Source organism: Jatropha curcas, chromosome 6 (genome assembly GCF_041381405.1).
Source record: "Jatropha curcas cultivar XTBG-Jc1 chromosome 6, XTBG_Jcur_1.0, whole genome shotgun sequence".
In the NCBI taxonomy this organism is placed as follows: Eukaryota; Viridiplantae; Streptophyta; class Magnoliopsida; order Malpighiales; family Euphorbiaceae; genus Jatropha; species Jatropha curcas.
This window is the reverse complement of record NC_143156.1, coordinates 2131418-2143516: the sequence shown is the minus strand read 5'-3', so window position 1 is coordinate 2143516 and position 12099 is coordinate 2131418. Positions and strand designations below refer to the sequence as shown.

Sequence of the window (12099 nt, the reverse complement as noted above, 5' to 3'; positions counted from 1 at the left end):
GACAAGAACAAGAAACAAATCTGTTACAGAAATTAATAGGGGTATTTATTTTACATCTTTAAATTCTCTTTTCCTCAAATTGTCTTCTTTTGAAGTTGTATATTTGTTCTTGTGTAGGAAATTGATTTTCAAGTGAAGCTCTAGGGCGTCGACACTCTGAGAAACGCCAAGCGATATAGTTTATAATTCTTAATTTCCATTTTCTATATGAAGTGTTAAGTTAGGTTCTGTTTGCAGTTGTGTTTGAATTTATTGGGTTGTACTTGTAGTTTTGTTCTGTACATTATTATGTTTGGATTAAAGCTGTTCCTTTTTCACTCTCTTGGATCTGTCTTTCTCTCTTCTTTTCCTTCGTTTTCTTTCCATTTCTCGGTAAACAATCATGTAGTTATAAGTTTTTCTTTATTAATTTCAAGATTAACACTTGTAATGCTTGCCATAAAAAGTGTTCTTTTATACAAATTATAATAACACTAGTAGATAGTAAGTGATTTCTCTTTGGCAGAACTTGAAATTTCCTTAATTGGAAGCCTAATCTGTAGTTATGAGCATGCCATCATCTCCAAGCTTTCTGCCGATCTTCCACTCCGATATGTTCTCGCCAATCCAGAATTTCCGGTGAAAGGGTATCACCATGTGTTTGTTCCTCAGGCTCATTTTGTCAATTTACATATATATTACTGATATTACATGGCCAGAAATAGATTAGGATTACTGTACTTAATTATACGAAAAATCCCCCGAAATTGTACTAGTTATAGAGGGGGTGCATGCATACCACCACCATGACCCAATTGTACCAGCTTGCTTTTCCTGTATTTTGTCGTTGTCGCATCTCCATTCATCACGTCGAAGAAAAAGCAGAGAAACAGGTTAATGGGGAAAGCAAGCTTTTTCTCTTTCAACTATCAACATGATTGCAATTTTCTTTCTTTTTCCTCCTTGTGGAGCCTAACCAAGATAACAGAAATAAAAAAGCAATCTCTTTTTTATCAGATTTCTTTATCTTATAATGCAATGTCTTGAGTCGTTGTTTATAGTAAAAAGAAATGTAGCTTATTTGTTGAACAGTTCAAACGAATTTTTTCTATAGACTATAGTGGCTAAAATAATTACAAGACAATAAACATGTCCCTTTCCTTATCCTCGCACTCATTTACACATCGATCATTTACTGCAGAGTCTAACACCTTACACTCGGAAGTAAATAAAATATCCAGTGAGAATGGAAAAGGCAAACCTGCTCTTCATCCCCTTCCCTTGGCCGTCTGATATCCACGGTCGAACTGGCAAAGCTTCTTCTTAACCGCGACCACCGACTCTCCATTACTGTTCTTATCATGAGGCTATCTAATTCTGAATCCAATTTCGACAATTATACTCAGTTGCGGCCTCCATTTCTTTATCAAATCGAATCCGATTCATTGACTTACCTATAGATGAGCTCCAAATATTTAGTTTCGCTTCTTTTCTTGAGAGACACAAACCTCATGTCAAACAAGTTGTTTCCGAGATCACTCAATCTGGGTCTGATTCACCTATAACGACAGAGTATAATTTTTTATTTGAACAAATTTAACCCTTTCTTATTAATTCCCCTAATGGTGGTTGTTTCTTCTTTTGTTTTCAGCGGTTTCAGCAGCATAAAGGCTTCCTAATAGAATTCTTTGCAACCAATTAGTGATATATGAATTTTTTCTCTTTACAATATGCTACATGAATTTTCTGGTAAACCAGGAGAATTTAATCAACTGAACTTCTCTTATTAATTTTTTTTTTTTTTTACAATAGGAGCAAACTCACTGAACGGACCAAGTGCTTATTGTGATAAAAAGAAATGAGATATTGGAATCTGGAATTAACAAGAAAGAGTTCAAATGAAATTTCATCTTGATCATGTATGAAACCCGGTCATTACTTACTATGTGTTGATTGGATGGTAAGCGATCTCACATTCAGAGAGAATACAAGTAGAATTTTTAGTAAAGTGACGGTTAAAGAAAATACAAGTAGGATTTTCAAGTAAGGGGCATTTACTGAGATGAGAAAAACTTTTATGCAATGCAGGTTATACCAAAAAGATGGTGGCTACTTGCCATAATAAAATATATAAGTGTATGCACTAAGATTGCCCATGCATTGAATCTCGAAATATATATTATATGTTTTAGTAACATCCAGCAAAGCCATGACATCACTGTTTTGTTCTTCTAGCTTGCAATTTATAATACCGCAAAATAGCAACACAACAAAGGCGGCTCCTTTTCCTATGCTTATAAAAACTAACTCAGTCACTGCCGCTTCAAGCTCAGAAGAAAAATAGATATCTCCTGTCAAAATGGAAGAAGTACAGCTCGTATTCGTCCCTACCCCTGGTATAGGCCACCTTATATCCACAGTGGAATTGGCAAAGCTTCTTCTTAACCACCACCACCATGGACTCTCCGTCACTGTCCTTGTCATGAAGCTATCTAATTTTGGTTCCAACGTTACTAACAACTACATTCAATCACTTGCAGCCTCCACTTCCTTGTCAGATCGAATCAGATTCATTGACTTACCCGAAGACAAGCTCGAAACATTTAGTATCGCTTCTTTTATTGAGAGACAGAAACCTCATGTCAAACAAGTTATTTCTGAGATCACTCAATCTGGGTCTGATTCTCCTCGACTAGCTGGTTTCGTTCTTGATATGTTTTGTGCAACGATGATAGATGTCGCTAATGATTTTGGTGTTCCATCTTACATTTTCTTTACTTCAAGTGCAGCTTTTTTTGGTTTCGTGCTTCATTTGCAGGTGATTTACGATGAACAGAATGTTGATCCAACTGAGTTGAAGGAATCGGACATTGAGTTAGAAGTCCCGGGTTTGGTAAACCCATTTCCTGCTAAGGTTATGCCTTCCGCGATGTTAAGCGAAGAGTGGTTTCATCCCTTGCTCGACAATTTCAGAAGGTATAAGGAAGCTAAGGGTATTATCGTAAACACATTATTTGAGCTAGAATCCTATGCAATCGAGTCTTTTTCTAATGGTAAAACTAGAAAAACCCCTCCCATGTATCCAGTGGGTCCCATTTTGAATGTGGGGTCCGATGGAAGCAGCAAACAGCAGGAAATCATGGAATGGCTTGATGATCAGCCTCCATCATCAGTGGTGTTCCTGTGCTTTGGGAGCCGGGGAAGTTTTGATGAGGATCAAGCGAAAGAGATTGCCTATGCGCTAGAGCACAGTGGACATAGATTCTTGTGGTCCCTACGTCGACCACCGCCAACAGGTAAGATGGAATCTCCAAGTGAGTACGAGAATCCACAAGAAGTTTTACCTGAAGGATTCTTAGATCGAACGGCTAAGATTGGAAAGATAGTTGGATGGGCTCCACAAGCAGCTATTTTAGCTCATCAAGCTATAGGAGGATTTGTTTCTCACTGTGGATGGAACTCTACATTGGAGAGCATATGGTATGGTGTTCCAATTGCAGCATGGCCAATGTACGCAGAGCAACAGTTCAATGCCTTTGAAATGGTGATTGAACTAGGATTAGCTGTGGAAATTAAAATGGATTATAGAAAAGAGAGCAAAATAATTATAAATAGTGATGAAATTGAAAGAGGAATAAGGTGTTTGATGGAGCAAGATAGTGAAAAGAGAAAGAAAGTGAAGGAGATGAGTGAAAGGAGCAGAATGGCTTTAATGGAAGGTGGATCTTCATACATTTGGTTAGATTGTTTAATGAAAGATGTCATGAGCAATATGGCATGATCAAAACATTCCCATTATATGGTTTTGTTTGTCATTTTTCTTTTCTCCCAAATTAGCCAATGTTGGTGTCTATGGCTCTTACTCAATAATGTATTAATATATATATATATGTGTGTGTGTGTGTATGTACTTCTTAAACTCAAAGAATGAGAAAATTCCGAATGAAGAAAGAAAGTTACTTACATCACAGATCTACTGGGATTGGTTTTTATTTTTCAAAGAGAGAAACCTAAGTTTCCCTCCTCTCTCTCTCCATAAAGAAATTAAAAATGGAGAAGATGGCTAGCATAAGTAGAATAAGAAGCCCAAATGCCCATCATTTTGTCGCTCTCAATTTGATCATAATTTCATCATTCCTGCATCTTCTTTATCTCCTTAGTATGTAAAAATCTGAACTTTTCCTCTTTTCTTTTTGTCTTTTTACTTTTTTTTTTTTTTTTCCTCTGTTATGCTGTTATTGGAGTAGTAGCTAATGCCATTGGTGGCTGGTTAAATCTGAGAACAAAGAAATTGTTGTTACTAGGATTGCATTTAGTAAGTTTGAGATGGAAGATTTGTGGAGTCAAATGGGGGCATAAAAATATTTTCCTTTGTAAAATCATGTGGGACCAAGTGAATTGTAGTGATTTGTTTTGTTGGACGTCCACCGCATGATGGAGCTCGTTTCACCCCAGTAAGATTTTGGGCGTTCCACCGCTGGAAAAAGAAAGAGGAATAAGGTGTGTGATGGAGCAGGATAATGGAAAAAGAAAGAAAGTGAAGGAGATGAGTGGAAGGAGCAAAATGACTTTAATGGAAGGTGGGTCTTCATACATTTGGTTGGATTGTTTAATAAAAGATGCCATGAAAAATATGTCATAATTAAAATAATCTCATTAACTCGAAGGAGAATAAGCGCAATGCAAACTCCTCTAGCCCCTTTGTTTTCGAGGGCAAGCGAAAATTAATCAGGCTTATCACGAATATAGATACGGACATATCCCCTTTGCTTTCGAAGGCAAGCGAAAATTAATCAGGCTTATCACGAATATAGATACGGACATACCGTGAAAGTATAAAAAAAAGATAGAATGAAAATAAGGGCAATCTTAGACAATAACCTTAGTCAAAGGACAATTTTTGATTTTGTTTGTCACTTTTTCTTTTCTCCCAATTTAGCGGACTTTGATGCATATGGTTCCTACTCAAGAATGTATTGTGCTTCAAGCATCTTTTGCTTAGTTTTGTAAGTTTCAAATAATGCAAGCCCACGGCTGTAGTGAATATAATTTTATTATTAAAAGTTGAATTTTTTATTTATCTAATTTTTATTCTTTAACAAATTTTAAGGACTCTTTATTTATCATTTTTTTTAAATTTATTATGCGATTATTCATCTAATTTTTATTCCGTAATAAATTTTAAGCACTCTTTATTTATTATTATTTTAATTCATTAAAGGTTTATATGCGATAAATATATGTGCTACACAATAGGGGTAGTCTTCTCTTTGGCTCACAAAACCGGTGAAAACAACTGTGATTAAGAGAACCCGAACTCGAGACCTCTCAATCCTCATATAAGTGAGAAGATCAATCAAACTACTAACTGATTGGCTCTCTCTATATCATTTAAATTTTAAAATCAATTTTAATTTGTATCACAGGAAAAAAAACTAATTTCATCGTTAAATGACTTTAGAATTTGATAAAATTATAAAATTCAATCAAAATTTTAAAAATAACCAAATCAAATAACCAAAATCCATCCCTAATAATGAACAACTCTAGAAGTCTCCATTTTGCCATATGTGGGAGGAGAGAGAATTTTGAGGGTTATAAAGATATAGTGCAACATGTAAAGATGGAGATAAAAATGGAGAGACTTTTGGTATTATAAACAATGTTGGGATAAGCTAATCTACTCAATGAGGTACAATTCTAGGTGCTTAGGAGTTAAAAGGTCATTTTAAAATGGAAATGAAACAACTCAAATAGATTAGAATAAAAATATGATTCTATTCGGAAATAATGTTTAAATATAGTGTTTGGTAATAAGGTCATTTTTTTTTTCTTTTGTTTTCAACAAAGGCGGCTAACATATATATTATATGTTTTTTTTTTTTTTTTTTTTGACATTATATATTATATGTTTTAGGTAACACCCAGCAAAGCCATGGCATCACTGTTTTTGTTCTTCTAGCTTGCAATTTATAATACCGCAAAATAGCAACACAACAAAGGTGGCTCCTTTTCCTATGCTTATGAAAACTAACTCAGTCACTGCCGCTTCAAGCTCAGAAGAAAAATAGATATCTCCTGTCAAAATGGAAGAAGCACAGCTCGTATTCGTCCCTACCCCTGGTATAGGCCACCTTATATCCACGGTGGAATTGGCAAAGCTTCTTCTTAACCACCGCCACCATGGACTCTCCGTCACTGTCCTTGTCATGAAGCTATCTAATTTTGGTTCCAACGTTACTAACAACTACATTCAATCACTTGCAGCCTCCACTTCCTTGTCCGATCGAATCAGATTCATTGACTTACCCGAAGACAAGCTCGAAACATTTAGTATCGCTTCTTTTATTGAGAGACAGAAACCTCATGTCAAACAAGTTATTTCTGAGATCACTCAATCTGGGTCTGATTCGCCTCGACTAGCTGGTTTCGTTCTTGATATGTTTTGTGCAACGATGATAGATGTCGCTAATGATTTTGGTGTTCCATCTTACATTTTCTTTACTTCAAGTGCAGCTTGTTTTGGTTTCGTGCTTCATTTGCAGGTGATTTACGATGAACAGAATGTTGATCCAACTGAGTTGAAGGAATCGGACATTGAGTTAGAAGTTCCGGGTTTGGTAAACCCATTTCCTGCTAAGGTTATGCCTTCCGCGATGTTAAGCGAAGAGTGGTTTCCTCCCTTGCTCGACAATTTCAGAAGGTATAAGGAAGCTAAGGGTATTATCGTAAACACATTATTTGAGCTAGAATCCTATGCAATCGAGTCTTTTTCTAATGGTAAAACTAGAAAAACCCCTCCCATGTATCCAGTGGGTCCCATTTTGAATGTGGGGTCCGATGGAAGCAGCAAACAGCAGGAAATCATGGAATGGCTTGATGATCAGCCTCCATCATCAGTGGTGTTCCTGTGCTTTGGGAGCTGGGGAAGTTTTGATGAGGATCAAGCGAAAGAGATTGCCTATGCGCTAGAGCACAGTGGACATAGATTCTTGTGGTCCCTACGTCGACCACCGCCAACAGGTAAGATGGAATCTCCAAGTGAGTACGAGAATCCACAAGAAGTTTTACCTGAAGGATTCTTAGATCGAACGGCTAAGATTGGAAAGATAGTTGGATGGGCTCCACAAGCAGCTATTTTAGCTCATCAAGCTATAGGAGGATTTGTTTCTCACTGTGGATGGAACTCTACATTGGAGAGCATATGGTATGGTGTTCCAATTGCAGCATGGCCAATGTACGCAGAGCAACAGTTCATTGCCTTTGAAATGGTGATTGAACTAGGATTAGCTGTGGAACTTAAAATGGATTATAGAAAAGAGAGCAAAATAATTATAAATAGTGATAAAATTGAAAGAGGAATAAGGTGTTTGATGGAGCAAGATAGTGAAAAGAGAAAGAAAGTGAAGGAGATGAGTGAAAGGAGCAGAATGGCTTTAATGGAAGGTGGATCTTCATACATTTGGTTAGATTGTTTAATAAAAGATGTCATCAGCAATATGTCATGATCAAAACATTCCCATTATATGGTTTTGTTTGTCATTTTTCTTTTCTCCCAAATTAGCAAATGTTACTTCTTTTCTCCCGAGAAGTACTCAATAATGAAAGATGTCATTCTTTGGCGTCTATGGCTCTTACTCAATAATGTATTTGTGTGTGTGTGTGTGTACTTCTTAAACTCAAAGAATGAGAAAATCCCGAATGAAGAAAGAAAGTTACTTACATCACAGATCTACCGGGATTGGTTTTTTTTTTTTTTTTTTCCAAAAGAGAGAAACCCAACTTTCCCTCCTCTCTCTCTCTCCATAAAGAAATTAAAAATAGAGAAGATGGCTAGCATAAGTAGAATAAGAAGCCCAAATGCCCATCATTTTGTCGCTCTCAATTTGATCATAATTTCATCAAAAGTAATTGGATGGGCTCCATAAGCAGCTATTTTAGCTCATGAAGGCTGAAGGTATAGGAGGATTTGTTTCTCACTGTGGATGGAATTCTGTGTTGGAAAGCATATGGTGTGGTGTTCCAATTGCAGCCTGGCCAATGTACGCAGAGCAACAGTTCAATGCCTTTGAAACGGTAACTGAATTGGAATTAGCAGTGGAAATTAAGATGGATTATACGATCGGAAGTGAAATAATTGTAAGTTGTGATGACATTGAAAGAGGAATAAGGTGTGTGATGGAGCAGGATAATGGAAAAAGAAAGAAACTGAAGGAGATGAGTGAAAGGAGCAAAATGACTTTAATGGAAGGTGGGTCTTCATACATTTGGTTGGATTGTTTAATAAAAAGATGTCATGAAAAATATGTCATAATTAAAACAATCCCATTAACTTGAAGGAGAATAAGCACAACGCAAACTCCCTTAGCCCCTTTGCTTTCGAGAGCGAGCGGAGGTGAGCGAATATTAGCTAGACTTACTTCGGATACTAATATAGATATCTCGTGTAAATATAAAAAAAAAAAAAAGCGAGAGGAGGTGAGCGAATATTAACTAGACTTACTTCGGATACTAATATAGATATCTCGTGTAAATATAAAAAAAAAAAAAAATAGAACGAGAATAGCACAACCTTAGACAATAACCTTAGTCAAAGGATAATTTTTTATTTTGTTTGTCATTCTTTCTTTTCTCCCAATTTAGCGGACTTTGATGCCTATGGTTCCTACTCAAGAATGTACTGTGCTTCAAGCATCTTTTGCTTACTTTTGCAAGTTTTAAGGTTGTTAGTCGTTGGAAAAAGTTTCGCAAATAATACAAGCCCAGGGTTGTAGTGAATATAATTTTATTATTGAAGGTTGAATTTTTTATGCATCTAATTTTTATTCCTTAATAAATTTTAAAGATTCTTTATTTATCATTTTTTTTAATTCACTGGAGATTTTTTTGCAAGATAAGCCTGTGTGCTACACAATAAGTATAACCCTACTCTTGGCTCACAAAACTGATGAAAACAAATGTGGTTAAAAGAACTTAAACTCGAGATCTTCCACTCTTCATATAAGTGAGAAGATCAACCAGACTACCAACTGGTTGACTCTCTTTATATCATTTAAATTTTAAAATCGATGTTAATTCGTATCACAGGACAAAAAACTAGTTTCATAGTTAAATGAATTTAGAATTTGATAAAATTCTAAAATTCAATCAAAATTTTAAAATAACCAAATCAAATAACCAAAATCCATCCCTAATAATGAACAACTCTAGAAGTCTCCATTTTGTCATCTGAGGGAGGAGAGAATTTTGAGGGTTATGAAGACATAGTGCAACATGTAAAAATGGAGAGAATTTTGGTATTATAAACAATGTTGGGATAAGTTAATCTACTGAATGAGGTACAATTCGAGGTACTTACGAGATAAAGGTCATTTTGGAACGAGCATGAAACAACTCAAATAGTTTAGAATAAAAATATGGCTATATTCGGCAACAATGTTTAAATATAGTGTTTGATAATATAGCGTTTGAATTAACTTTTAAAAACTAAGACTGCATTTTGTGAAAAGTTACTTCATACATTTTATGAAAAGCTAGTAAATCAGCTAATACCTAAAAGCTATTAAAACAGCTAACAGCTACCAAAATAGTTAATTTTGCTAAATAAACCTATAGTTTAGCTAATTCACAGTGCAATATAAATTAATAATAGTTCAAAATTTTAATATACAAAACACAATATATTTAAAGGTTTCCAGATGATATATTTTTCCTTTTAATAGCAATTTACAACCACATTATATAAATTTTATATTAATAAAATAGATATCCAGCGAATTAAATTGCCAAGTCCACAGAGGATATGAAAATAAATTTAATACTTAAATTATCATTTTACATTTCAACAATGACTGTTGCTAAATTTTATTAAACAATTAATATTTATTAGTTAACTAATAAATCAAACATGCCCTAAGTAACAATTCACTCTAGAATGTAAAATTGAAAAATATAGAAAATAAATTAGATATATAAATCAAGTATAAAAATTATAAATGGTGAATAAATAAATAAAATAAACAATTTTTAAAAACTCAAAATCAACTACAAGACCATTGAAAAAAATTTTGAATTTATTTCTGTCCCGTGTGTCCCTTGCATGCACCGATGCATTACCTTAAACAATAAAATTAGATAAAATTAATATTCACCTTATATATATATATATATATATATATATATATATATATATATATATATATATATATATTGACAATTGACTATTTTTTCTTCACGTCAATCTGGAAATTAAAACTCGAGAGGATAATATTTTTATGGACGAAGCATCTTCCACATTCCACATCAGTAACACCCAGCAAAGCGATGACGAATTACCCTTCTTGGCTTCTTGCGTTCCCAGGTTGCAATACCTCAAATTAGTAAACAGACATCGAAAGGCTCTCTTTTCCTGATCCTTAGACTCGTCTATAAATAAGGGCACTCACTGCAGCTTCAATGTTCAAACACCTCAGACTCAGAAGAAGAATAAATATTCACTAAAAATGGAAAACACACAGCTGCTATTCGTCCCTTTTCCTGTTATAGGCCACCTTATAGCCATGGTGGAATTGACAAAGCTTCTTCTTAGCCGCGACCACCGACTCTCCGTCACTGTTCTTATCATGAAGCTATCTATTTTTGATTCCAATGTTATTAAAAATTATATTCAATCATTTGCACCCTCCACTTCTTTATCAAATCGAATCCGATTCATTGACTTGCCCGAAGACAAGTTCGACGAACCATTTATTTTCGCTTCTTTTATTGAGAGACAGAAACTTCATGTCAAACAAGTTGTTTCTGAGATAAATCAACCTGGTTCTGATTCGCCTAGACTCGCTGGGTTCGTTCATGATATGTTTTGCACGGGAATGATAGATGTCGCTAATGATTTTGGTGTTCCCTCCTATATTTTCTTTACTTCAAGTGCAGCATTTCTTGGTTTCATGCTTCATATGCTGGTGATTTACGATGAACAGAATGTTGATCCAACTGAGTTGAAGGAATCCGACACTGAGTTAGCAGTGCCGAGTTTAGTACACCCATTTCCCGCTAAGTTTATGCCTTCTGCGCTGTTACAAAAGGAGTGGCTTCATCCGTTGCTCGACAACTTCAGAAGGTTCAAGGAAGCTGAGGGTATCATCGTAAATACGTTCTTTGAGCTAGAATCCTATGCGATCGAGTCTTTTAATAATGGTAAAACTAAAAAAACTTCTTCCTTGTTTCCAGTGGGTCCCATTTTGAATCTGGAGTGTGATACAAGCAGCAAACAGCAGGAAATCATCCAATGGCTGGATGATCAACCTGCATCATCAGTGGTGTTCCTGTGCTTTGGGAGCATGGGAAGTTTTGGTGAGGATCAAGTGAAAGAGATTGCCTATGCATTAGAACATAGTGGGCATCATTTCTTGTGGTCCCTACGTCGACCTCCGCCAACAGGTAAGATAGAATCTCCAAGTGACTACGAGAATCCACAGGAAGTTTTGCCTGAAGGATTCTTAGATCGAACGGCTAAGATTGGAAAGATAGTTGGATGGGCTCCACAAGTAGCTATTTTAGCTCATCAAGCCATAGGAGGATTTGTTTCTCACTGTGGATGGAATTCTACATTGGAAAGCATATGGTATGGTGTTCCAATTGCCACGTGGCCAATGTACGCAGAGCAGCAGTTTAATGCTTTTGAAATGGTGATTGAATTAGAATTAGCCGTGGAAATTAAAATGGATTACAGGAAAGATAGCCAAATAATTGTAAATTGTGATGAAATTGAAAGAGGAATAAGGTGTGTGATGGAGCAAGATAGTGAAAAGAGAAAGAAAGTGAAGGAGATGAGTGAAAGGAGCAGAATGGCTTTAATGGAAGGTGGGTCTTCATGCATTTGGTTGGATTGTTTAATAAAAGATGTCATCAGCAATATGTCATAATGAAAACGTTCCCATTATCAATTTGGAATAATATCAGAGAATAAAATTTTCCTACAACAATGTTACTACAAGTGGATTTGAAAAGTAAATGCTTAATAATATTACATTAATCCAACAAAGTCAAACTCTCTCTATTCTCATCATCATGATTTCTTTCACAATATTCATCCATTGACTTCCCATTTTGAGCTTGACT

The 12099-nt window shown here is 35.3% G+C and overlaps 3 protein-coding genes across 4 annotated transcripts; all 3 read left to right on the top strand.

Moving 5' to 3' along the window:
• The first annotated feature begins 95 nt into the window (after window positions 1-95).
• Window positions 96-3947, top strand: LOC105633349 (anthocyanidin 3-O-glucosyltransferase 2). The gene has a single exon (XM_012215927.4). It carries the CDS (start codon window positions 2339-2341, stop codon window positions 3758-3760), a length of 1422 nt encoding a protein of 473 aa, XP_012071317.3. The 5' UTR covers window positions 96-2338; the 3' UTR covers window positions 3761-3947.
• Window positions 3948-5930: 1983 nt separating this feature from the next.
• Window positions 5931-7675, top strand: LOC105633350 (anthocyanidin 3-O-glucosyltransferase 2). The gene has a single exon (XM_089722381.1). It carries the CDS (start codon window positions 6066-6068, stop codon window positions 7485-7487), a length of 1422 nt encoding a protein of 473 aa, XP_089578507.1. The 5' UTR covers window positions 5931-6065; the 3' UTR covers window positions 7488-7675.
• A 2598-nt stretch (window positions 7676-10273) lies between these two features.
• Window positions 10274-12012, top strand: LOC105633351 (anthocyanidin 3-O-glucosyltransferase 2). 2 transcript variants are annotated; one of them, XM_089722544.1, is made up of 2 exons: window positions 10274-11115; window positions 11209-12012. In XM_089722544.1, exons 1-2 carry the CDS (start codon window positions 10482-10484, stop codon window positions 11901-11903), a joined length of 1329 nt encoding a protein of 442 aa, XP_089578670.1. In that variant the 5' UTR covers window positions 10274-10481; the 3' UTR covers window positions 11904-12012. The 2 variants fall into 2 exon arrangements, with proteins under 2 accessions (XP_089578670.1, XP_020534680.2); XM_020679021.3 differs by having other exon boundaries at window positions 10277-12012.
• Window positions 12013-12099: the final 87 nt, after the last annotated feature.